The sequence below is a fragment of the Tachyglossus aculeatus genome, chromosome X1 (genome assembly GCF_015852505.1).
Source record: "Tachyglossus aculeatus isolate mTacAcu1 chromosome X1, mTacAcu1.pri, whole genome shotgun sequence".
NCBI lineage: Eukaryota > Metazoa > Chordata > Mammalia > Monotremata > Tachyglossidae > Tachyglossus > Tachyglossus aculeatus.
This window is the reverse complement of record NC_052101.1, coordinates 116,038,329-116,064,691: the sequence shown is the minus strand read 5'-3', so window position 1 is coordinate 116,064,691 and position 26,363 is coordinate 116,038,329. Positions and strand designations below refer to the sequence as shown.

General features: G+C 44.2%; 1 protein-coding gene across 1 annotated transcript in view; it reads left to right on the top strand.

Annotated features, from left to right (window-relative positions):
* LOC119949921 (adhesion G protein-coupled receptor E3-like) overlaps nucleotides 1–26,363 on the top strand; it is a 38,055-nt gene extending 11,692 nt beyond the window's left edge. The window contains exons 8-22 of the mRNA XM_038771776.1: nucleotides 1,089–1,153; nucleotides 2,086–2,187; nucleotides 3,857–4,031; nucleotides 4,975–5,094; nucleotides 6,159–6,331; nucleotides 7,433–7,591; nucleotides 9,053–9,247; nucleotides 9,644–9,879; nucleotides 12,397–12,463; nucleotides 13,145–13,236; nucleotides 14,531–14,711; nucleotides 15,308–15,403; nucleotides 17,021–17,148; nucleotides 20,724–20,923; nucleotides 26,185–26,363. Coding sequence (XP_038627704.1) covers nucleotides 1,089–1,153; nucleotides 2,086–2,187; nucleotides 3,857–4,031; nucleotides 4,975–5,094; nucleotides 6,159–6,331; nucleotides 7,433–7,591; nucleotides 9,053–9,247; nucleotides 9,644–9,879; nucleotides 12,397–12,463; nucleotides 13,145–13,236; nucleotides 14,531–14,711; nucleotides 15,308–15,403; nucleotides 17,021–17,148; nucleotides 20,724–20,923; nucleotides 26,185–26,363 — 2,168 coding nt within the window. The remainder of the gene's footprint in view (nucleotides 1–1,088; nucleotides 1,154–2,085; nucleotides 2,188–3,856; nucleotides 4,032–4,974; nucleotides 5,095–6,158; nucleotides 6,332–7,432; nucleotides 7,592–9,052; nucleotides 9,248–9,643; nucleotides 9,880–12,396; nucleotides 12,464–13,144; nucleotides 13,237–14,530; nucleotides 14,712–15,307; nucleotides 15,404–17,020; nucleotides 17,149–20,723; nucleotides 20,924–26,184) is intronic.

Genomic DNA, 26,363 nt, shown 5'->3' with positions numbered 1-26,363 from the left:
GTCTCTATCTGTTGCCAAATTGTACTTTCCAAGTGGTTAGTACAGTGCTCTGCACACAGTAAGCACTCAATAAATATGATTGAATGAATGAATAAGACATATAATAATAACAATAATAACACTATATTAATCACCACACCACTGACCATTTCAGTCCAGAGCTAGAATCCGAGTCAGGCCCTTTCAGAGTTCAGTGGGAACTCCTTCCCTTGCTTTCCAAATATTGACGAGTGTCTCCATGATTCCACCTATCTCCAGAATTCCTACTGTCACAACAGCATAGGGAGTTATTCCTTCACCTGCAGGGACGACTTCACCCTCAGGAACTCTCGGAGTAAAGATATCACAGGTCAGGTTTCTGCTAACATAACAAGGCCCAGACCCAACCCAACCAGGTTGCCCTAGGAGCCTGTCAGTATACCTAAACTGACCGAGACTCTATTTTGGGCCTTGCTCCTCCTCAATTGGTGCCACCATAGCCTTCTCTGTGGCCCCCAGGGGAACCTCAGAGCCAAATTCAGAGTCCAGGAGGCTGGCCAGGATGCATTCTGGGGCAATAACTGACATTTGGATTGATTTCTGAATCATTCAGGAGATTTGTGCAAACTCACAATCTCATGGCCAGTTAATTACCCATGACTGTATGGGCTCATGCAAGTGGCTTGAGCAGATCCTGAAATACTGAGACAAAATATACTGTCAGCCAATCTATTTGAATTGAGGGAACAGGCAACTGAACATAATGACACTGGATTGAGTATCTGGGGTCAAAGAAGGTGGGTTTTGTCTTGCCCAAACTGCCTATTGGCTCAGGATGTCTCAGAGCCCAGGGGGTCTCAATTTTCAGATGGAACTGAGGTCCATGATCCCTGGGTGTGTTTAGTGAAGAAAATTCAAACATAATGACCACTGCCCTGTCAGACAGTTTCAGTGTTTTGGTCACAGTCAGTCCTGAGAAGTTTTTCCGCCACAGATATTGAAAGTACCAGGAATCAGGGAAGAAAGTGATGGAAAGTTTCCATTCCACTGGGAGGTGATATAAGAAGAAATGTTTCTCTAATGAATCTGAATGTTTTTTTTATTTCCAGTAAATCTCAACAACTGCTTTAAGACCAAGAAAGAAAATACATTTTCATCAGAGTGTGAAATGCAGGTATGTTTCAGAAGGTCATGAATTTGGTTTCTGAATCTAGGGATATGGAAATACAGAATGCAATAAACAATAATGCAAAATGGCTGTCACTAGTGTCACAGTACAGTCACATTTACCTGCATCAGTTTTACAACAAACTCCTTAACACCTGCAACTTAGACTGTGAGCCTCATGTGGGACAGGGACTCTGTCTAACCTGATTATATGAATCTACCCCAGCGCATAGAATAGTGCTTGATACATAGTAAGCACCTAATAAATACCATAATTATTATCTCCTAGTGGAAAGAGCATGGGGCTGGGAGTCAAGGGACTGGGTTCTAATCCAGGCTCCCTCATTTGCTCACTGTTTGACCTGGGTCAAGTCACTTACCAACTCTGTGCTTCAGTTTCTTCATCTGTTAAATGGGGATTAAGTACATGTTCTTCCTCCCTCTTAGAATGTGTTTGACCTGATAATCTTGTATCTACCCCAGCACTTAATACTGGGCTTGGCACATAGTAAGGAGTTAACAAACACCAGAATTATCAATCATTTTTAACTTCTTTTGCCTATTTCCTTCCATGGTTACCTAACAATTTAGAATGTCACTTATGGGGTTATAATGTATTTAGTTCAGTTCCTTAGGCCCCAGGACTTCCCCCTCATTGTAGAGGGATGTTTGTTTATTCCAGTGCTTCAGATGGTTCTGACAAAATAATCGTTTGGCTTAGGAAATAGGATATAATGCCTATCGTGATATATAAGGGGATTAGCCACTGTCTGAGGTACTTCCTAGTTAGGAATGAAGAAGGCATTTCGTTTGGCCGATTCATGTCTTAATTGCATCGGAGTGGGGCTTTTTGACCAAAGCTTTTGGTGTTCTAACTGCGACATCAACTGCCTGATTAAAAATAAAGATAAAAATAATCCTTCTGACGTTCTCTTACAGTTTAAGACTACCTATCACCAGGGAAACAGCAGTCAGATTTGCTCCCATTTGATGCGACTATCTCAGGGATGTGGATATGGAAATGCTTCACTTCATTTACAGGTGAAACCCTCCCTCAGCATTTTTCCTTCTAACAACCCCTTTGTACACGCAATCCTCACCTCTCTCACTCTTTCTTTCTGTCTCTGCCACAACCATTCAAGGAAAATTTAGATTGAAAAGAGTTTTAAGGCATCACTAAAATTTAAAAAAGATTGTTCAGTGATAAGGCCAGTGACTATAAAAATAATGAGTAAAGGACTAAACATCCTGTGCCTGAGATATTTGTGATTGGGATTTCTGAAAGGAAGCCATGCCCAGAGCTAAGTTGTTGTTGTTGTTCTCGTTTTTTGCCTGAGGATGTCAGATGTCACTGCCAGCAGTCTGGGAAAAGGCTCTATGGTAGAAACTTGGTCTGTGAGTGTGACATGACAGGGAAGCAACATGGCTCAGTGGAAAGAGCACGGGCTTTGGAGTCAGAGGTCATGGGTTCAAATCCCAGCTCTGCCCATTGCCAGCTGTGTGACTTTGGGCAAGTCACTTAACTTCTCTGTGCCTCAGTTCCCTCATCTGTAAAATGAAGATTAAGACTGTGAGCCCCACGTGGGACAACCTGATCACCTTGTATCCCCCCAGCACTTAGAACAGTGCTTTGCACATAGTAAGTGCTTAACAAATACCATAATAATAATAATTATTATTATTATTACACCAGCATCCATATAAATACCATATTTGAGCAGCATGTAAATCATGTAGTGTTCACTTTCTTCTCCAGGTGTTTCTCTTCCACTCAATTTCTCCACACATGCATTTATTATCGCCTGTCAACATCGACATTCTCTCCCACCTGCCAGCTGATTTTCTATATTGGTCTTGTTGGCTTTCCTGTATATATGTTTGTACATATTTATTACTCTATTTATTTATTTATTTTACTTGTACATATCTATTCTATTTATTTTATTTTGTTAATATGTTTGGTTTTGTTCTCTGTCTCCCCCTTCTAGACTGTGAGCCCACTGTTGGGTAGGGACTGTCTCTATATGTTGCCAACTTGTACTTCCCAAGCGCTTAGTACAGTGCTTTGCACACAGTAAGCGCTCAATAAATATGATTGATTGATTGATTTCCTGTCCACCCTCTTTTCTGTTCTGATTTATGTTGGTCTTTCAGTGAATATACCCTGCTACTATTGCATGTCCCTGGACTCTGATGGGGATCAGCTTCCAGACCCATAGTTTGACAATACTTCTGTTACATTAACCAAACACCAATATCAGTGTCTTGAAAAGCCACACAAAGCTAACAAAGTGTAAATAAGGTAGCAGTTCATATTGCTAATTTTGAATATATTTTTCTCTAACTTAATCTTCTCCCACTAAGAAGTGGGGTGAGAAGAATGCTTAGTACAGTGCTCTGCACACCGCAGACACTCAATATAAATACCACTGATTGTAAAAAGGGAAAAACGGTTAACTTTTTCATTGAAATGATGTTCTTCCGAAATGTTGACTTTCTTGCCATCAGAAGCTTCAGTATCCTGAGGAGGTTCTTTCTGTATCCATGAAATCCTGGGAAATCTTTGAGAGAAGTGTTTCTGTGATTCCTCTCAGATTGGGCCAAGGGCAGGGACATGGTTTTACCTGAGAAATACAAGCCTCTTGTCACTCCCGTTCCCTGTGAATCTCACCTGTTTTCTTGCTTAAGGGGATATTTATTCTTCCTGCAGGAAATTATAAAGTTTTCCAATGCACTCTCAAACAACATCTTCCAAGTGATTCCTGGGAGAAAGGAGAAAATTCAGTTGGTGACACTCTTTCTGGAGAGTGTGCAATCAGGTGTATTCTCGGCTGCCCTCAGACTTTCCGCAGATGAAACCCTGAGGGAGGAAACTGAGTTTATGGGTAAGAAACAACATCCGATATTCAACACAAGATGGCCATTTGGATTTCATTTGGTCCAATAAGATTTTCAGAACTCTTAATGGAGTGCTAGGCTGTGTGTGCTCAGGTCCCAATTCCTGACTGCTTGACTGGAGGTATATTGTTTACCAAAAAGTAGCTGTTTGAGTTTGTTTCCACACTGCTCGGTTGTAGATTTCGCAGTTGGTGACGTCAACACAAGCTGCTGTCGCTGTTGTGTGCTTTGGGTAGAGATGACCCCAATCTCCTTTTGCCACTGGCAGAGTTAAAAAGTCGGTCACTAAATTCAGCCCTGCCAGCAAGTCTGAGGAAATTTCAGCAGGGTGGACAGGGTTTTAAATAGAAGTCCTCTGCTGTAAAGAACAAGGACTACAGGAAGAAGTTGATAAAGAGGAGGAATCAAAGGAAAATTCATTGTAATTCTTCTCTTACTTGCAGAGAAGCAGGAGGTAGCCTTGGCCTCTGGACTCTCTGAAAGATTCCTCACTTTGGTGGGGCAGAAATGGCCTGTTGAGCTCTCAACTGCCTCTTTTTGGGTGTCCAAAGCATAGATGGAGTCTGAGCTTTCAGTTAGGAGGCCAGAGGTCTAGCATCCATTCCACGCCCTGACTCTTGATAACAGTCTAGGCAACAAATCACATTCTGCTTCGGGATCCAGTCTCCTCACTTGTCACATGGGGATAGTCATCGCACATGTTGGCCAAGGAAGTTGATTATTACACTTCTACTCTATTATTTCTGTTACCGTAGTCAAGAGCCTGATGTACTCCTTACGAAGGTGTTCACTGGACTTTTTGAATTGCTTACTCCATTTCAATTTAGGCCTTTCATCTCAAAGGAAATGAATGATGACTTTGAGAGAGAAAAAAAGAGAAATAGATGCCATAGTCTCAACCATGAGATTGTTTTCAATACTGTTTTTCAGGTATTGAAACACGTATAGTTAAGGGCCCCTGCACTGCGGAAAACGAGATATTCCACCTGATGGCTAAAAATGAGTCTATGAAGATTCACTGCTCTACGGTTGACAGAGAAGACTTGGAAGGTAAAGGGGCATGGAGACTCCTAGCAAGAGAGCAGCCCCAAACTTTAAACTTTTCCATTTCTCCTTTCTGAGTTAACCCCCTAAGACTGCCCCCACCATCCCTGGACTGTGTTGCCAGGTTTGAGAATCCCCTGACTGAAGTTACAGGCCCAGGTAAAGGGCTTAGGGATCCTGGACACAGACTTGGTGAACTGCCCATACAAAATATAATATCTTAGGGTTTTCTGCAACAATTTTGGATTTCTTATTGTGGGATAGGAATCAGGATGCCTGGGTCCTATTCCTGGCCCAGCCTTGATGTGCAGGGTGAATCCCTTCTTGGGTGCCATTTCCCACAAACCTTGATCATATGCTAACCCACTCCAATCTCTACTGCACTTGACAGGAAAGATCATCTTCTGGAAACGTTATTCAGCACACTGTCTGCCCCTCCACATCCAGCAGTAATTCCTCATGACAGGCTTCAAGGCTCCCCACCCACTCTCCCCAGATGAAATATTTGTTCTCTTCATCTGCCCTCACTGGCTCACTTTTATCATTCCTCCCAAGCTTACCTTCTCTCTTGTTTCTGTCCCCTCACTTATGCTGATTCACCAGACTCTCCAAATCAGACAGGCCACATCTCTCCCTCGTTCAAAACTCTCCTAAAATCCCAACTCCTCCAATGAGGCTTCTGCAATTAACCACCAACACTCCAGGTAGTATTAACCTATCAGTCATTTCTAACTCTAACATATGCATTTACTCATCCTCAGCACATACGTATATGTTTATTTCATTGTACATACTGTTATCTATTTTGATTACTCCATTTCCAAATGCTTTTACTTCTGTCTCCCATATTAAAATGTAAGCTCCCAGTGGACAAGGAATGTGTCACATCTCTGTAATCAATTAATCAGTGCATGGCACCCAGTGGGTGTTCAATCACAGGCATTAAATGTGCTTACTGAGTGCGAAGCTCGGTACTAAATGCTTGGCAGAAACCAACAGAAGCAAAGCAACCCCTGCACACACTCGAAGAATTTACAGAGTCATGGGGATTCTGTCCTTCATTCTCACAGGTGCTGTTGTTTTCATCTCCTATGCTACCTTGGGGTCCATCATGAACGAGAGTATCACACAAGGAGAACTGCATGGTTTCCACTTGAACTCTAAGGTAGTGAGTGGAACAATTGGACTTCGGAAGAATATTTCCCTCTCTGCCCCAGTTAACTTCACTTTCCAGCATGTTCAGGTGGGTGAGAATCCGACTGGTCTGGTCCATGAGCTCTGATCCCACCCCTCCTTCCCTGAATGAGCTGGTCAGTGGCCATTAGCCAAACTTCATGGTGGACCCGGCAGCAGGTAGGTGGCCTCATCTTGGGCCTGGCTGGGCCTAGGGAGTGTTAGCTCATATCCTTTCCGAGTTGGGCTTCTCAGCTAACCAAAGGGACTTGTGGCTTGGGAAGTCACACAAACACTCACTTCCTGACTTGCAACCGGTAGCATATCTGAAGTGTAGACAATGATTTGCAACAGTCTTTGGATACTGGATGGGTTGTTAAACACACATGGCGGTACTACTGCTCCAGTCAGGGGATTCTCAAACCTGGCAACACAGTCCAGGGATGGTGGGGACAGTCATAGGGGATTTATTTCAGCCTCCTGGAATTCAAGTGTCAATCTTGACTCAGATTCTTCACTAGCCCAGGTGTTACTGGCCTGGATCAGGCCCAGAATTTCAGCTCAGGCAGGGCAATAATAATGATAATAATAATGATTGTGATATTTGTTAAGCGCTTACTACGTGCAAAGCATTGTATTAAGCACAGGTCCCACATGGGGCTCAGAGTCTAAATAGAAGGGATAACAGGGGTTGAATCCTCATCTTGCAGAGGAGGGAATTGAGGCACAGAGAAGTTAAGTGACCAAGGTCAAACAGCAGGTGAGTGGTGGAGCCGGAATTAGAACCCAGGTCCTCTGACTCTCAGGTCCTTGCTCTTTTCCCTAGGCCACGCTGATTCCAGTACATCTGAACCTTAACCAAGTTCACATAAATACTATTGGAATGGTGGAATGGCCAGAGTGCATTTACCCAGGATAGGGAGATGATATCCAATCAATAAACAGCAGTTATTGAGAGCCAGCTCTGGGCAGAGCACTATACCAAGTGCTTGAGAAAGTATAATGGAGTTGGAAGAAATAATCCCTGCCCTGCTTTCAATCTCCCAGGCAACTTTCACACCAAACATTTTGGGAAAGTGATATTAAGAATTACTCAACAGAGCTCTGTCTCTTATTTTCTCTGGGGATGAATTGTGATAGGGTCGAGATGGTAATGTGATTCTACTTCCAGGCATTAACTCCAAAGGAACGGTCTCTTTGTGTCTACTGGAACAACATAACCTGGTCTAAGCAAGGCTGTGAGGTCATCTCTGCTGATGAAAATCAAACAAAATGCAGCTGCAACCATCTCTCCACCTTTGCTGTCCTCCTGGCCTCCACCAAGTTGAAGGTACCATTCCTTTGGAGAAGCCAATTTATCTTTAGTTGGGATCTGTTGCCATCTGGCCTGCAAAAATGAGAATTACTAGAAAGCTCTTTTCTGGACAACATGTTCCCCTGGAAACTGGAAATGGCTTTAAGAAACACAAACCTCCTTTTCCAGATGACTGGTTGCCTGGGTCTGCAATTTATTTCCAAGCTATAGTCTGGCATTAATTATCTTGTTCAGAAATCAATGTTTATCCTCGGGAATATGGTGATTTGGAAGCTTCATAGGATCTGATCTTATGAATTCAAGCAAGTAGATTATTTCACAGATGGTGGTGCCCAGTACACAGGCTAGGTGATAAAATTTTTAGTGTTTAATTTACAATGAAGTCTCAAGAAAGACCTATTGAGGTCTATCAAAATGCCACACTCCTGGAGAGTGAGTGGGAAGCTGGGGAGTGGGTCCAGAAATACCCCATGGCTAATGGGGCCCACAGTTCAATCAAACAATCAATCATATTTATTGAGTGCTTACTGTGGTGCAGAGCACTGAACTAAGCACTTGAGAGAGTAAAATATAACAATATAACATTTACATTCCCTACCCACAGTAAGCTTGTGGTCTAGAGGGGGAGGCAGACATTAATATGAATAAATAAATTATGGATATGAATATCAGTGCTGTGGGGCTGAGCAGGGGTGAATAAAGGGAGAAAATCAGGGTGATACAGAGGGAATGGGAGAAGAAGAATTGAGCGCTTAGTCAGGGAAGGCCTTTTGGAGGAGATGTGCCTTCAATAAGGCTTTGAAGTTGGGGATAAAGACAACCTTGCTTGTTCTGTGGCCTCATGCTGCTCAGTCATTTACTGTTACCCTGTGGGTACCTAAGAGGAGACCATTCATTCATTCTTTCATTCATTCATTCAATCAAATTTATTGAGCGCTTACTGTGTGCAGAGCACTGTACTAAGCACTTGGGAAATACAAGTTGGTGATAGATAGAGACGGTCCCTACCCAACAACGGGCTCACAGTCTAGAAGGAGGGGAATAATGATGGCATTTATTAAGTGCTTACTATGTACAAAGCACTGTTCTAAGTGCTGGGGATGTTACAAGGTGATCAGGTTGCCCCACGGGGGGCTCACAGTCTTAATCCCCATTTTACAGATGAGGTAACTGAGGCATGGAAAGGTTAAGCGACTTGCCCAAAGTCATACAGCTGGCAATTGTCAGAGCTGGGATTTGAACCCATGACCTTTGACTCCAAAGCCCGTGCTCTTTCCACTGAGCCACGCTTCTTCGTATTTATTGAGCACTTACTGTGTGCAGAGCACTGTACTAAGTTCTTGGGAGAGTAGAATATAACAATAAACAGAGACCTACACTAGGTAATACCTAGTTAATTAATCCTAGGTTACTAGGTAAAGAGCATCAAGGACACTGGCATGGAGTGACAGACATTTCCTTTATACTGGGTTTCAGGAGGACCCTGTGCTGACCCTGATCACGTACGTGGGGCTGAGCCTTTCTCTGCTGTGCCTCTTCCTGGCCGCCCTCACGTTCCTCCTGTGCCGCGCGATCCAGAACACCAGCACTTCCCTCCACTTGCAGCTCTCCGTGTGTCTCTTCCTGGCCGACCTCCTCTTCCTCACAGGAATAAAACGCACGGAGCCTGAGGTAAACAGTCAACGGAGTTTCTCTCTCCCCCAAATCGGAGAAGGGCCTTTTGGCTCCTGGAGGGCAGAAGGGGCAGAGGGAGGGAGGAGGGACAGAGAAATGAACTCGTGCCAACCTGGGCTACTGGTGTCTCTGCCCTCAGCCAGACTGCAGCACAACCATCGGGTACTGGGGAGTTAATCCCTTGGTTGGCAATGCACAGCAGCTCAGTTGACCTCCCCCGAGCCCTCAGAAATCTCTTCTCCCCTGCACCATCCCCCTAACACAGAGCACCAAGGATCTGTCCTGCACTGAACAGGCCCAGGAACACTGGCATTGAAGCCCTGGTGAATCGTGGTCATTCTGCCTTAGGGATCAGTCCAACATCCCTACTGACTTTCTTTTCTCCTCCCCCAGCTGTTATGTTCCATCATTGCTGGGATGTTACACTATCTGTTCCTGGCCGCCTTCACCTGGATGCTCCTGGAAGGGCTGCATCTCTTCCTCACTGTCAGAAACCTCAAGGTGGCTAATTACACCAGCGCCAGCAGGTTCAAGAAGAGGTTCATGTACCCCTTTGGCTATGGGATTCCAGCCGGGATCGTGGCCATTACAGCGGGAGTTGGCTATCAAGGCTACGGGACCTCCAGTCAGTAAGTGCAGGACTCGCTCTGAATAATAGGTGCCGATCTGACCCCCTGTCAAACTGTAAGTTCTCTGAGGGCAAGGACTGGATCTTTTGATTCTGTTGTACTCACCCAAGGGCTTAGAACATTGCTCTGTACACAGGTGCTCAATAAGTATGCACATTCAATTGTATTCATTTAGCACTTACATTGTGCAGAGTACTGAACAAATGCTTTGGAAAGTACAATACAATGGAGTTGGTAGCCATGACCTCTGCACTCAAGGACCTAACAATATAGCTGTTTGACTGATTGATTAAATCCGTGAAAGGATCACTGTGCAGGGCAGGCCCTATAATTGCCCCACCTACACCTCTGTGCCGTCCATTCTGGTTTATAGCATTAGTAAGTGTTAAAAGCATCAATCAATCAAGCTACTTCTCTTCACCCGTTGTCTCAAATTCCTCTCCTCCAACTCTCTCCTAGACCCACTCCGATCTGGCTTCCAACCCCCTCACTGCACTGAAACTGCCCTCACGTAGATCACCAATGATCGCCTTCTTGCCAAATCCAATGGCCCCTTCTCCATCCTAATCCTCCTCGACCTATCAGCTGTCTTTGACACTGTGGACCACTTCCTTCTCCTGAGTACATGATCCAAACTTGGCTTATAAAATAAAAAATAAATAAATTTTGATATTTGTTAAGCGCTTGCTATGTGCCAAGCACTGTTCTAAGTGCTGGGGTAGATACAGGATAGACAGGTTGTCCCACGTGGGACTCACAGTCTTAATCCCCATTTTACAGATGAGGTAACTGAGGTACAGAGAACTTAAATTGCTTGCCCAAGGTAACACAGCAGACAAGTGGAGGAGCTGGTATTAGAACTCACGTTCTCTGACTCCCAAGCCAGTGCTCTTTCCACTAAGCCACGTTCCTCTTATAATAATAATAATAATAGCAATGGCATTTATTAAGTGCTTACTATGTGCAAAGCACTGTTCTAAGCGCTGGGAAGTTTACAAGGTGATCAGGTTGTCCCACGTGGGGCTCACAGTCTTAATCCCCATTTTCCAGATGAGGTAACTGAGGCACAGAGAAGTTAAGTGACTTGCCCAAAGTCACACAGCTGACAAGTGGCAGAGCTGGGATTTGAACCCATGACCTCTGACTCCAAAGCCCGTGCTCTTTCCACTGAGCCATGCTGCGCCATTCATTCTCATTCTATTTTGTGGGCTCCTCCTCTCCCCTCTACCCCCTAACTGTGTGGGATTCCTCAAGGTTCAGTTCTCAGTCCCCTTCTATTCTCCAACTACACTCATTCACTTAGAGCTTATTCGTTCCCACATCTTCAATTACCATCTCTATGAGGATGATACCCAAATCTACATCTCTCCCCTAATCTCTCTCCCTCTCTCCAGGCTCGCATCTCCTCCTGCCTTCAAGACATCTATACTTGGATGTTCTCCCATCACTTCAAACTTAACATGTCCAAAGCAGAGCTCCTTATCTTCCCACCTAAACCCTGTCCTCTCCCAGACTTTCCCGTCACTGAAGATGACCATCCTTCCCATCTCACAAGCCTGTAACCTTGGCATTATCCTTGACTCCGCTCTCTCATTCAACGCACATCTGTCATCCTCCTTTCTGACCTCCCAACCTCTTGCCTCTCCCCACTCCAGTCCGTACTTCACTCCGCTGCCTGGATGATCTTTCTACAGAAATGTTCAGGGCATGTCACCCTCCTTCTCAAAAATCTCCAATGGTTGCCTATCCACCTCTGTATCAAAAAAAAAAAACAACACCTCACCACTGGCTTTAAAGATGGGGTGGTTTATAAGATGGGGGATACATGGGCGTGTTTGAAAGCAGTGGGAAAGGAGCCATTGGAGAGTGAGCCGTTGAAGATGGCGGTCAGAGAGAAGAAGGGAGAGGGCAAGTGTTTTACAAAGGTGAGAAGGGATGGGGTTGGAGGCACAGGTGCAAAGGGTAAATTTTGAAAGGAGGCAGGAGATTTACTATTGAGATTATGCAGGGATGGATAGGAGAGTTAAAGAAGGGGCAGGAGGAGGGTGGGCCTGGAGAGGCCCAGAGGAAATTTGAGGGAGATCATGCTGGATGGTTTCAATTTTATTGGCAAAATAGATGGCGAGGTAGTATAATAAATCCTGAATGGAGCATAAAAATAATTTTTCACAGCTTCTTGAACGCTACCAAAATTGAATCTGGTTTCAGCCTTCATCCCTTTTCACTCCCACTGCACTCTTTTCTAGTTTCACTTTGGGATTCATTGCAAAAATTATAATGAAGCCATTGGCAAACACAAAGTGCTACATAAATCCTTTAGAAAGCAAAATGGTACAGGATTTTCTTTCCCTTCAGTTGTAAGAATCAGGCCTCCATTCTTAGCTTCTGCTCTGGATGTTTGTTATTCCTGTGTGGATCCCTGTTCCAACTGCCCATGGTGGGAAAGGTGTCATTGTATCTCATGTTCCTTTTTGTCACAGATGAACTGCTAAATGTTCTTGCTTTCTTCCTTTTCAGCTGCTGGCTCAAGGTAGAAGGAGGGTTTATCTGGAGCTTCCTTGGACCAATAGTTACAATCATCATGGTGGGTACTTTGTGTTTTTCTTTACTGGTGTTGGGGAATTGTGTAAATAACCAAGAGAAAGCCATTTTCTCATCGTGCAACCCTTCTGTCAGCAAAGGCCAAGCTCATAAACTCTTCCAGTCAGACATCTTTAAGTAATGACTGATGGGAACTTAGAATCCACAGCTCAGTAAGTCTGAAGAAAACAGGCATCAACACACATGAAGTGGAGACACTCAGAGCCTCAGTTCCATCCTTGCAGATCCCATAATAAATGTAATTGGTTGTGATGATACATTTTTTTGTGTGCCTCCCAGAACTCACTAAATTACTGTAGGATCAGTAGGTATTATCTGGGATTTTTTGTTGTCCTAATTATAGGATTTACAGCCTAATGCAATTGCATATATAAAAAGTAAAAAAAAAAATTGCATTTGTTAAGCACTTACTATGTGCCAGGCATCATTCTAAGTGCTGGGGTGGATACAAGATAATCAGGTTGGACAAAGTCCACATCCCACATAGGCCTCACAGTCTTAATCCCCAATCAATAAAATCTTAATCAAGGAATGTACCCAGCTTTCTTGTGCAATGGACCGAATTATACCCTTTCAGAATGGCTCTAGATCTATTCTCTGCTTTGCCTGCCCACATTGGTACTAAAGAACATTTCAAAATGATCATTTCCTGTTGTTTCCACAGATGAATTTGTCCTTTTATTTGACCACCCTGTGGATTCTGAGAGACAAGCTATGCTCCCTCAATAAAGACGTGTCCAAGATCCAAAATACAAGGTAAGGTAACACTAACCCTTCCACGTGGGCTCAGAGAGCCAACTTTCAGAAATACTTCATGGGGGTTCTTTATGGGGAGAAGCTGAACAATGCTAGAGTTAGTTTCCCAGGAAACTCACAGACGGAACTATAGAGAGCAAACTCACAGAAAGGAGCGGCTAACCTTCCGGATTGATTTAACACACTCGTTGAGAAGCATCGTGGCCTAGTGGGAAGACCATGGGTCTTGGAGTTAGAAGATCTGTGTTCTAACCCAGCGTAGCCATTTGTCTGACATGTGACCTTGGTCAAGTCACTTAACTTCTCTGCATCCGTTTCTTCAGCTGTAAAAATGGGGATTAAATCCTACTCCCTCCTACCTAGACTGTGAGCCCCATGTGGACTCCGGCTAACCTTGTATCTACCCCAGCGCTTAGAACAGTGCTTGGCACATAGTATGCATGTAACAAATACCACAGTTATTCATTCATTCAATCGTATTTATTGAGCACTTACTGTGTGCAGAGCACTGTACTAAGGGCTTGGGAGAGTACAATACAACAATAAACAGACACATTCCCTGCCCACATTGAGCTCACGGTCTAGAAAGGGGGAGACAGACATCAATACAAAAAAAGAAATTGCAGATTTTTACATAAGTGCTAGGGAGCTGGGAGGGAAGAAGAAAGGGAGCAAGCCTAGGCAACACAGAAGGGAGTGGGAGAAGAGGAAAGGGAGGGCTTGGTCTGGGAAGGCCTCTTGGAGGAGATGTGCCTTCAGTAAGGCTTTGACGAGGGGGAGAGTAATTGAATTGTTATCATAATTATTATTGTCAAAATTTGCAAACCTATACCAATGTCAGTTACCACACATTCCTTCCTACTGGGCTCCACCATAGTGGATTTTTGCCAATCCTCTTCAGCTAGAATAAGCAGAATGGGAGTCAGAGGATCTGGGTTCCAATTCTAGCTCTGCCACATGTGTGCTGTGTGACCTTGGACAAGTCACATAACTTCTCTGGGCCTCAGTTTCCTCAATGCTTGTTCTCCTTCCTACTTAGACTGTGAACCCCAAGTAGGTCAGGGACTGTGTCTGACCTAATTAACTTGTACCTACCCCAGTGCTTAGGAAAGTCTTTGACACAACAAATACAATTAGAAAAAAACTCCTAAGTTGTGCAAATATCCATAATGGCAGCTCTGCAGACAGGCTCAAAGAATCTTCAGTTTGGGGCAAATAAGAATGGAAGGTGCAAGTGAGAATTGAAGAAGCAGACAGGGAGAGAAAGTGTATCTCACTATCTTGTACTTTTCAGGACACTGACATTTAAAGCCCTCGCTCAGCTCTTCATCTTAGGCTGCTCATGGTGCCTCGGGTTTTTACTGGTCGAGCCAATGGGTGACCTCTTCAAATCTGTCATTGCTTACGCATTCACGATTACCAACAGCCTGCAGGGAGTCTACATCTTTGTGGTGCACTGTCTACTCAATTACCAGGTGAAAGTGCTTACCTTTGGTCATGTTGTATATGGCACAGTCTCATCTATTCCTGCGTTTCTTGTTTTAGACTCCTCATTGCTCCTCCCTATAGTCACTCCCTGACACTGATTGATGCCTCATGTCTTAAATGCTGGACGTTCATAAAAGGTAGCCTGCATAGGTGTCTTCATTTCATGTGGAGGGCAGGGTTGAACTCGGGGGCAGGGAGTTGACCCAGATCCTAAGACAGAGGCACAAGGAGGTTGACTCAATGGACCAAGGTGCAATAGACATAATAAGTAGAGATCACAGAGATGCAACATGGAGAAAGCGTTTTTAGCACAAGAATAGGATCTTTATGAAGTCCAATATCCTTTAGAGGTTAATGAAGGAAAGACAAAGATACTGATAATAATAGTATGCAGTCCCTTTATTCTGACAAGGTTTAATAAACCCTGTTTTACGAATGAGAATGTCAAACCTCAACCTGATGAATGAACTTCCCCAAGGCTATACAGAATACCAGAAGCCTGGTCTCCCATCCCTGATCCTTGCATCCATTCTAAACCAAGCTTCCTGCCACAACTCAAGTCTCTGCATTCATGAATTTCCAGGTGAAAGAAGAATACAAAAAGTGGTTTAAGGAGATGCAGAAAAGGACTGAAACGGATTCCTATGTGCTGTCTGGCAGCACAACCCATACCAGGATGGTAAGGCAACTCTCCCTCCGGAATTCCAAACATCCAAGTCAAACACCTCAATAATAATAATAATAATAATGGCATTTGTTAAGCGCTTACTATGTGCAAAGCACTGTTCTAAGCACTGGGGGGGATACAAGGTGATCAGGTTGTCCCATGGGGGGCTCACAGTCTTAATCCCCATTTTACAGATGAGGTAACTGAGGCTCAGAGAAGTTAAGTGACTTGCCCAAGGTCACACAGCAGACATGTGGTGGAGCTGGGATTCAAACCCATGACCTCTGACTCCAAAGCCCATGCTCTTTCCAGTGAGCTATGCTGCTTCTCAAGCACATCCAGTTCACTGAGCTCCCCGTTCCCTTCTCTCCCAAGAAGAGAGCAAGGGGGTCATCTTCACCCCGCCACTACCTGGAGGTGGGGATGTGAGTTTTCATCTAAGACCAAGCTGAAAGATGCTATATTGCTTGACAAATTTTTTTTCCAATTAGAAAACTATCAAATAGATTTCTAGGCATAGCAAGAAATCTTTGGTCAGCATCAGCAGGGGGCTATGCTAAAGGAAATCATACTCATCCCATTAACTTATGAGGATACCAGTGAGACCCCTTCCCCTTCGTCTTTGAACCTGGCCACTCATTGGGGGGGGAGACAGGTACAGACCAGTTACTTGTCCTACTCCTTGCCCTCTGTAATGGCCAGCTCAGTCCTTGGTAATTGTCCATTTTGTCCTCCCCATGGGCACAATGAATTTGCTTTCATATGCCCCACCTCGTGGACTGGCATGAAAACAGAACTGCTTGCCTTGGAGGAGAGAAGGGGCTTGGGGTGTGTAGAGGAATAATAATAAATAATAATTATATTTGTCATATTTACTAAGTGCTTACTATGTGTCAAGCACTGTACAAGGTGCTGGGGTAGATACAAGTTAATCAGGTCAGACACCTTCCCTTGTCCCACACAGAGCTCACACACTAAGGAGGAGGGAGCACAGGTATTTAATCCCCTTTCTACAGATGAGAAAACTGAGGCACAGAGAAGTTCCTATGCAGAATCCAGACCTTTTCCCTTAGCAGAGAAAAGGTGTCAGCCAAACCAGCATTAAGTCCACTTCTCTCCTTTGCCAAGTGTTTAGTTGCTGCCGGCCCTGCTGGCTCTGCTGGCCCTGGCTTTATCTCTTCTTCAGGTTCCCGCTGTGGAAGTTTGCCTTAGGATGGAAATGGATGGGATAAATCAATCAATTGGATGGGGGTCAAGTTGAGTTTGATGGTTTGAATGGCCAGCATTTTGTTTGTTTTTAATATAGAAGATGAGACCCGCCTCCCTCTGATGATTATCAAGCTTGAAACTCCTACTTTATTAAGTGTACTCTAGACAATGGTGCAATTACCTCCAGGGAATTTGAAGTAACCTAGACAACCAAGTTGGCTGCTTTTGGGGAACAGCAGTTTCAAAGGAGGAAATGGCAGCCTGACATAGCAAGATCTTTTTATCAGTTTTTCTCATCAGCCCCTGGGTCCTCATTCTGAGGAGTTTGAGAAAGACCTAGAGTGCAAAGAGGATGTTGAGGTTTATTACAAAGGACCTTCATGTGCTCAAAGGTTCATTTGTTGAGTTATTCTGCTTTAGGATTCCAAATCCAATTTCAATTTCCCTCACACTTGCTGTTTCTTAGCAGTCAGTAGCCCTTCTTCAGAAGACTTTGGTGGATCATTTCCTTTAGAATTGTGTTGTGCCAAGTCCAACGTGGATGGAGGGTGGGAGCCTGACCAACAATAGGGGTTAGTTATCACTGACAGGAGTTGCCCCACCTGGGATTTATCCAAGTGAAATTCCAATCAAAACTTTGGAGCAATGAGATCGAAAAAACCCAGGCAGAGTTACTCGATTGCTGCAAAACTCAAGGCAGTCAGATCCCATTCCCCCACCTCCCTGCCTCTCTCCCTACCTCCCAGGAATATTGTGGGAATGCAAATAAAAGAGCACCACACAAAGTCAAGGTAACACTTTTCTGTCCACTGCCACCCCACAAAGTTCCTTCCTCAGTACTCACCCACAGTCTCCAAAGCTGTGTCTTGTTCCGCACCCATGTGCCAGTTTTGCAAGTAGCAGCAAAATGGGATCATCCTCAGGCATCATGAGCCCCTCCATCTCTGAGGTCACTCCATAGGACATGACTGGTCAGTCTAATTAATCCATCAACTATATTTACTCAGTGCCTACCATGTGTAATATACTGCTCTAAGCTCTTGGGAGACAAGTACAGACTTAGAAAACATGTTCCATTCCCTCAAGGAGTTTACAATTTAGCGATGGAGTCAGGCACGAAAATAATTTACAGATAAGAGGAAGATGGAAAGGGGATATGTGTAAGACAGTGCTTAAGTAATAGGGTGTATGAGATATTTCTATAAATGTAATGCACATGTGGAGTACACACATGCAGAGGTGGTATGAAAGTGTGAAATGACAGTTAGGGAAGGGATATAATCTGAGGAGGCTAGAAATTAACCAGGGAAGATCTCCTGGAGGAGTTAGGATTTCAGATGGTTTTTGAAGATCAGTACAGATATCATCTGGTGAATATGATATCGACAGAGGGACAGGAGGACAAAGGAAGTGAGTTAAGCAAATTGGGCTGCATTGAGGGGGTGGATTTGTGATTCAAGAGAGAGGAAGTTAAGTAGAGAGTTCATGTGGGTCATGATGATCTAGGATAAGTTGAAGGGGTCTAGAGATTGGTGGTCTCTGTGGGGGAAGAAATCAGCTTTGCCTAGAAGGAGTGTATGGGTGAGCAGAAAGCCTAGGAGATTGTGGTTGGAGTAAGGAATTTAATAGTTAGTGAGGTCAGAACTGGTACAGTGACTAGTGATGATGAGATCTGGTGTGTGTCCAAATAGAGGAGTGGGTGAGGTGGTATGGAGCAATAGGTCTGAAGAATTGAGCGGTGAGAGGGTGGTCAGTGGGAACAGTCATGTGGATATTTGATTTCCCGAGGATCAGTTCAAGGGAGGAGAAGAAGAGAAGGAAGGTAAGAAAATCAGCAAAATCGCCCAGAAAAAGGGATCAGAAGGGTGGTAGATAATGGCAACTTGTAATTTCAGTGGGTGGAGGAGGCAGATGATGTGGGCTTCGAAGAAAGAAGAGTAGGTGAGAGATAGAGGGGATGGGTTGGTGCAAAAGCAGCCTTCATGGTTGAGGAGTAAGCCAATTCCTTCACCTTCCTCCATGAATTGGAGGGAGTGGAAGAAGGCATTCCCTTTGGAAAGAATGGGAATGGAGGCAGTATCATCTGGTAAGAGGCAAGTGTTGGTGACGTCAAGAAGGAGCAGTTAGGAGCAGTTACTGGGTCAGAAGGCAGGTCAAGAGATAAAGCGTTGTTTGCCCTTGATGGAATAGAGATTCCGGCATCTTTAAGGGAATATGGGGAGGAGGATCGGGGAGGGGATGATGTAAGGACTGGGGATGGAATGGATGGGATTGAGTTGACGTGATACCTTGCTGGGAAATGATGGTTTGGCTGGCTGAGAGGAGGACAGGGATGTGGTGAACAGAGGGTGGGATAGGTGCCTCCTGAGGTCATCCCAGGAGCCAGGCATTCCTGTCTCCCTGGGGACATGATACTATTCCAGTCCTAGGTCCAGTGCTGAACTCCAGTGACCTCACTGTTCCTTCAGCCCCGCTAAAGTTGGTGCAGGAGGTAGGAGGGAACCAGAGGAGGCGTGCATGGAGCAGAGTTGCCCGTAGATAGAAACGGGCAGGGATGGGCAAAGAGTGGAGCACAGTGTCAGATAGAGGCAGTTTGGGCCAGTTATTTTTGCTGTACTCAATGTTCAGGCGGAGCAGGTGTTTGACTTTTGATCTTTGGTTTTGATCATTAGACATTTCTGTGATGATACTAGAGGCCAAATCTTTTGTTGATTCTCCAGCTGTTCATAGTCCTAGTTTTCAGTCTCCTGGAGAGAGAAATTCTGGAGATTTCAGAATTCTCTGTCATTTTCTAGAAGTAGCATAGCTTAGTGGAAAGAGCATGGGCTTGGAAGTCAGAGGACATGGGTTCTATTCAGTTATCTGCTTTGTGACCTTGGGCAAGCCACTTAACTTCTCTGGGCCTCAGCCACCTCATCTGTAAAATGAGGATTAAGACTGTGAGCCCCACGTGGGACAACCTGATTATCTTGTATCTACCCCAGTGCTTAGAACAGTGCTTGGCACATGGTAAAGCATTTAATAAATACTATTGTTATTTCAACATGTTTTCTTTTTTACTCTCCCCCTTTTCATCCCCTCAAAGTAGGAGATGCCTGAGAAAGCTTCCTAAGAAAAGGGAGAGCAGCTCTTCTTCAAAACATCAAACTGCCACAGACCCACCACCCCACCCTGACTCCAGCTAAGAAGAGGAAAACAATGTGTTTCCTTGTTTACATCATCCTGACTGGGAAATACTCTTTCTGGGGTGTGGGTGTTTACAGGACTGGGAAGCTGGGCAGGAAATGTGCTTCTGCTAGATCTTCGAATGTACAAGATTTATAATACCTCCCTCAGCATTCTGCTCTCAGGTCTAATTTCATTGCAATTTTATTAGAGGCCAATAGTTAAAGGAAGAGGTGGGTTAGTTCCCCACCACCACCCCCGCAATCTCTCTCAGACTCTCTCTTTCTCAGTATCATGTGTTATATTCTGTACATCATTGAGCTGAATGTATGAAATACTGTGAATGTAAGAAAAATTCTACATTAAAAGTTTGCATCACACTGACAGTGTTTGCATCACATTCTCCCACATTGAGTGGGAGAAGAGGAGAGGAAGGCTCAATCAGGGATGGCCTCCTGGAGGAGATGTGCCTTCAATAAAGTCTTGAAATGGGGGAGAACAATTATCTGTCTGATATGAGGAGGGGGGGCGTTCCAGGCCAGAGGTAGGATGTGGGCAAGAGGTCGGCAGCGAGAAAGACAAGAGATTGGCGGTGAGATAGACAAATCAATGTCTATCCATCGATCAAGTGTAAAGTTCATTCAAAAATTGACTTTGAGCCTTTGGAAAGAATGTGTAGGATTGGTCCTGCCTGCCTGAGGCCCCAGACCTATGAAGGAGATCACTGAAGATGACCCAAAAGTCCCCCTGGGTTTGAAACATCACAAGACGAGATTGGCCCAAACATTATTCTTGCCAGCAAACAGTAAATTCCAGCAGGAATGGGGATTGGGAGAAACTCCAGGCTTCTAAATGCTGCAGGCCCCGGTCCTTCTTAAGAAACCATCTTTCCTCACAGACCATGTTGGTGCTGTGATATTGAAATCATAAGCCACGTGTAATTCTGACTTCTTAGCAGGACCCAGGACATCACTAGTGCTGACTTCCTGCCACAGCAAGAACTCATAGCATCTCAAAGCGTAAGGGATCAACTTAACTATCAGAACTTTCAGGGAAATACCTTAAGCTTCGGATTCACTTTAACTTGTTTTGCAATCCCAGGGCCAGAGAAGATACATAAAAATGTAAAGGAAGAGATGGATCTAAAAAGGAAAAAAGGTATTTCAGAGGAAGATCCTACTCACTGTACTTCAACCTCATCTATCTCGCAGCTGACTCCTCACTCTTGTCCTGCCTCTGGCCTGGAACACCTGGCCCCCCACCTCCACTTCATATCTGATAGAGGAGATCACTCTCCCTACTTTCAAAGCCCTATTGAAAGCAAATCTCCTCCAAGAGGCCTTCCCTAACTAAGCCCTCATTTCTTCTTCTCCCACTCACTCCCCTCTGCGTCACCCTTACACAATGCTTTCCACCCTTATTCTTCCCCTACCGATCTCATAGTACTTATGTACACATCCAAAATTTAATTATTTATATTAATCAATCAATCAATTGTATTTTTTCAGCACTTACTACGTGCAGAGCACTGTATTAAACGCTTGGGGGGAGTACAACAAAATTAGCAGATATGTTCCCTGCCCATAACAAGCTTACAGTCTAGATGGGGAGACAGCCATGAATATGAATAAATAAATATTAATGGCTGTCTCCTCCTCTAGACCCTACGTTCACTGTGGGCAAGGAATGTGTCTACTGACTCTGTTCTATTGTACTCTCCCAAGCACTTGGTACAGTGCTCTGCAAACAGTAAGAGCTCATTAAAAGTGATTGCCTGATAGATTGATTGGTTGACCCTTCAAAAAGAAGGAAACAATAGTTAAGGAAAATAGAGGCTGGTTCAATTGGAAGGTAATTCCCAAACAATAACCCCATTTGGTTATCATTTTCAAACCAAGACTGTTGATTAAACATAAAATCAACTTGCTTCTATAGGATCACGCCGGTCCTATCCAACCCTCTCCCCCTTTCTTTCACCTTTTATGACTGTTCATTTCTATCTTGTTTTTGGAAACATTCTCCTCCTCTCTCCGTCCTGTGCTCAGCCTTCCTTCATTCACCCTCTCATCTCCTTCTTTCATAAGCACATACAATCATAAGTAATGACATTACTCGGTCAGACCACAGGTCCATCCAGCCCAGGATTCAATCTTCGACGGTGGCAACCAGATGGTTGGAAGAACAGAGTGAGGCTTGCCCTCTTTGATATCCATGCTAATAGTTATGGAGGCAAATATCTGTAACTTTTGTCTTTACAGCTTCATTTACTCTCTAGAACATAAGTTCATTCATTCTTTCATTCATTCAATCGTATTCACTGCACTCTTACTGTGTGCAGATCACCGTACTAAGTGCTTGGAAAGTACAATTCAGCAATAAAAAGAGACAATCCCTGCCCACACCTGGATTTACAGTCTAGAAGGAGGGAGACAGACATCAAAACAAGTAAATAGGAATCAATATAAATAAGTGGAATTGTAGATATATACACATCAAAACAAGTAAACAGGCTTCAATATAAATAAATAGAATTATAGATCTATACATAGATACATGAGTGCTGTGGGGCAGGGGGAGAACAAAGGGAGCGAGTCAAGGTGATGCAGAAAGGAGGGGGAGCTGAGGTAAAGGGGGGCTTAGTCTGGGAAGGCCTAAATAATAATAATAATTATGATGATGATGATATTTGTTAAGCGCTTACTATGTGCCAAGAACTGTTCTAAGCGCTGGGGTAGATGCAAGGTAATCAGGTTGTCCCAGGGGCTCACAGTCCTAATCCACATTTTATAGATGAGTAACTGAGGCACAGAGAAGTGAAGTGACTTGCCCAAGGTCACACAGCAGACATGTGTGGGAGCTGGGATTAGAACCCACATCCTCTGACTCCCAAGCCCGTGCTCTTTCTGCTAAGCCATGCTGCTTCTCATCCCATGAATTTATCCAACTCTTCTTGAACCTGAGGATATTTTCAGCCTGTTAATATTTCTAACCCCATTTCCTTGGGTGAAGAACAGTTTTCTTTCATTTGTATGGACCCTCCCACCTTAAAGCTTCGTTAGTTATCCCCTCTTCTTTGATGGTGATGGTATTAAGTGTTCACTACATGCCAAGCCCTGTAATAAGCCATTTGGATAATTTGGAGAATCATCAGGAGTATTTATTGAGCACCAACTGTGGGCAGAGCCCTGTATTACTAAGTGCTTGGGAGAGTTCAACAGATCTAGGCGACTCAATCTCTGCCCACAAGGAGCTCACGATATCACAGGGGAGACAGTCACAATTTTGTGCCTTCCCTGCCCAGACTCTTCATTATTTTGAATATTATATTAAATAATGAATATTATTATTCATTATTTGTGAGAAGCAGCATAGTGTAGTGGATAGAGCACAGGCTTGGAAGTCAGAAGGTCGTGGGTTCTAATCCCAGCTCTGCCATCTGTCTGCTGCGTGACCTTGGACAAGTCACTTCATTTCTCTGGGCCATAGTTACCTCATCTGTAAAACTGGGGATTGAGACTGTGAGTCCCACATGGGACAGAGATTGGGTCCAACCCAATTTGCTTGTTTCCACCCCAGCGCTTAGTACAGTGCCTGGCACATAGGTTAGTGCTTAAGAAATACCATTATTATTATTATTATGTACATTTTAATCACGTCCCCTCTCAGTTTTCATCTTTCCAGTCCAAAGAGTCCTAATCTTTTCAGTCTGTCTACATACGGAAGCTTCTCTGTGCCTCTTCTCTAAGCCAAGCCTCTCACCTCCAGGTTCCCCCTGCCATCTCTCTTGCTCTCTTTCTCTCTCTCTCTCTCTCTCTCTCTCTCTCTCTCTCTCTCTCTCTCTCACACACACACACACACACACACAAACATATCCCTCCTCTTAGAGCAGATGGAGGTTACTCAGACCCCTCTGCAAGCTTCTCTTCTCCCTCTCTTCAAAGGTCAATATCTCTTCTCACAAGGCCCCCAACCTAGACGCACAGACTTTTCCTCACTAAAAGGAATAGCAATGGGGCCTCCACTCACTGAGAATTCCATGAGCAGTCCATTTCCTTCTCCCTGGTACCCTGAATTCTTTCTATTATCTGCCCCTCCAATAATAATAATACTAGTGGTATTTGTTAAGCTCTATGTGCCAGGCACTGTACTAAGCACTGGAATGCATACAAGTAAATCAGGTTGGACACAGTCCCTGTCCCACATGGGGCTCACAGTCTTAATTTTACAGATGAGGGAACTGAGGCACAGGGAAGTGAAGTGATCTACCCAAGGCCACACAGCAGACAAGTGGTGGAGTGGGGATTAGAGCCCACGACTCTCTGACTCCAAGGGCATGCTCTATCCACTACGCCATGCTGCTTCCCTGCTTCCAATAAAATCCCCCACCTCAGTAGCCCCTGAACCTTACTTCACATGCCCCACTAATAGTAACAGTAGTAGCAATAATAATATTTACTGAGTTCCCACTGCATACAGTGCTCTGTACTAAATGCCTGGGAAAGTACAACAGAAAAAAGAGTCTTGCTCCCCTGCCCTCAAAAGCTTACACTCTAAAGGGGGAGAAGGAGAAAAACGTTTACAAATTAGAATAATCAGAATAAGTAGCTGACTATACAAGTGAAATGGGGGATGCTGTGTCCAAGAAGAACTGTGTCCAATAAATACGATTGATGATGATGAACTGTCAAGATTTGGCAGAAGTGAATTGTGAGAACTGAAAGGCAGTAAGGAGTTGAGGGTGACATCAAGGTTGCAGGTTTTGGAGATAAGAAGGATGTGGTGCCATCAAGAGAGATGGGAACATTATAAGGAGGAGAAGGCCTAAGGAGGGAAGATAAGGAGGTCAGTTTTAGACACATTGAGTTTGAGGTACTGGCTGGATTTCCAAGTGGAGATATCCTGGGGGCAAGAAGAGATGAAGGATTTTAAGTTAGATTCATTCATTCATTCATTCAATCATATTTATTGAGCACTTACTGTGTGCAGAGCACTGTACTAAGTGCTTGGGAAGTACAAATCGGCAACATATAGAGATGGTCCCTACACACAATGGGCTCACAGTCTAGAAGGGGGAGACACAACAAAACAAAACATGTAGACAGGTGTCAAAATCGTCAGAACAAATAGAATTAAAGCTATATGCACATCATTAACAAAATAAATAGACTAGTAAATATATACAAGTAAAATAAATAGAGTAATAAATCTGTACAAATATATATACAAGTTCTGTGGGGAGGGGAAGGAGGTAGGGTGGTGGGGTGCAGAGGAGTAGATGACATAGGGGGCTCAGTCTGGGAAGGCCTCCTGGAGGAGGTGAGCTCTCAGTAGGGCTTTGAAGGGAGGAAAAGAGCTAGCTTGGCGGATGTGTTGGGGGAGGGCATTCCAGGCCAGGGGAAGGAAGTTAGATGAGAAGCCAGGAGATGGGGTATGGCTATGGGATCAAGAAGACTTTTTAGTATGGGGAGAGATGAGCATATTTGAAGGCAGATTGGAAGGGGCCATCAGAGATTGAGAAATTGAAAATGACAGTTAAGGTTGGGGAGAGTGTTTTTAGGAGGTGAGGGGATAGGGTCAGTTGTGCAGATAGAGGGGATAGATTTAGAGGGCAGGAAGGTGATCTCTTGAGAAACAGTTGGAAAGCCAGAGAATGATGAGAAGGTGGTAGTAGAGTGGTGAGGAAATGATGAGGAGACCTTTAGAGACAAGAGTTCTATTAACATCTTTGGTCATCCCAAGTTTGCCACCACGCTTCCTCCAGCCCTAACCTCACCCCATCCCATTGCTGTTGGGACTTCCACTGGGACTCTCATCTACTCTATGAGCACAAATTTTGCTCCAACTGAAAGGCAGGGGAGGCAAGGTGAGATCTTTCTACTCCCATTTCTACTTGCACATCTGACTTCCAGAATTTTTCCCACAGGTCTACCCCACTGGTCCCCCAGTACATTCAATCAATCAATCAATCAATAGTGTTTATTGAGTGCTTACCGTGTGCAGAACACTGTACGAAGCACCCGAGGAGTACAATATAGCAGAGTTGGTAGATACATTCCCTGCCCACAAGGAACATACACCATTTTTTTTCCTAAAGCCCCTAAACATTAACAGTCTCTGAGCTGGGAAGCTGAGGCCCAATTCTCTAGAATCAAACTCCCTTTTGGAAGTCCCAGTTTTATATAAGTCTAAACCTCCGCAAAGAGAGACTGAGGCAAAGCTTCCTGGTGATTTGCTCGTTGTCCAGGTGACTCTAAGGTAACACTAAGTCACTGAACTCAGCACTGAGCTAATGACATTAACCACACAAATCCCTACACCAGAAGTTCAGAAATCAGGTAAGGCAGGACCTCAAAGAGGCAACAGGGAGGGAAAATGGCAAGAAAAACAGACTCTGCAAATGATTGCTATTTTCTTTGTAGCAATATTTTGCATGAAGAGACTAATAGGTGATTTATATCAGTTTGAAAATAAGGCAGATACATTGTCCAAGACCTTTCTGAAGGACTTCACGTGCTCCTCTAAAAGGGCGGTCAAGCATATTGATTCTGGAGTTTGTGAAAAACCATTTTTGGAAGTCCTGAGGGATGTGAGACTCTAG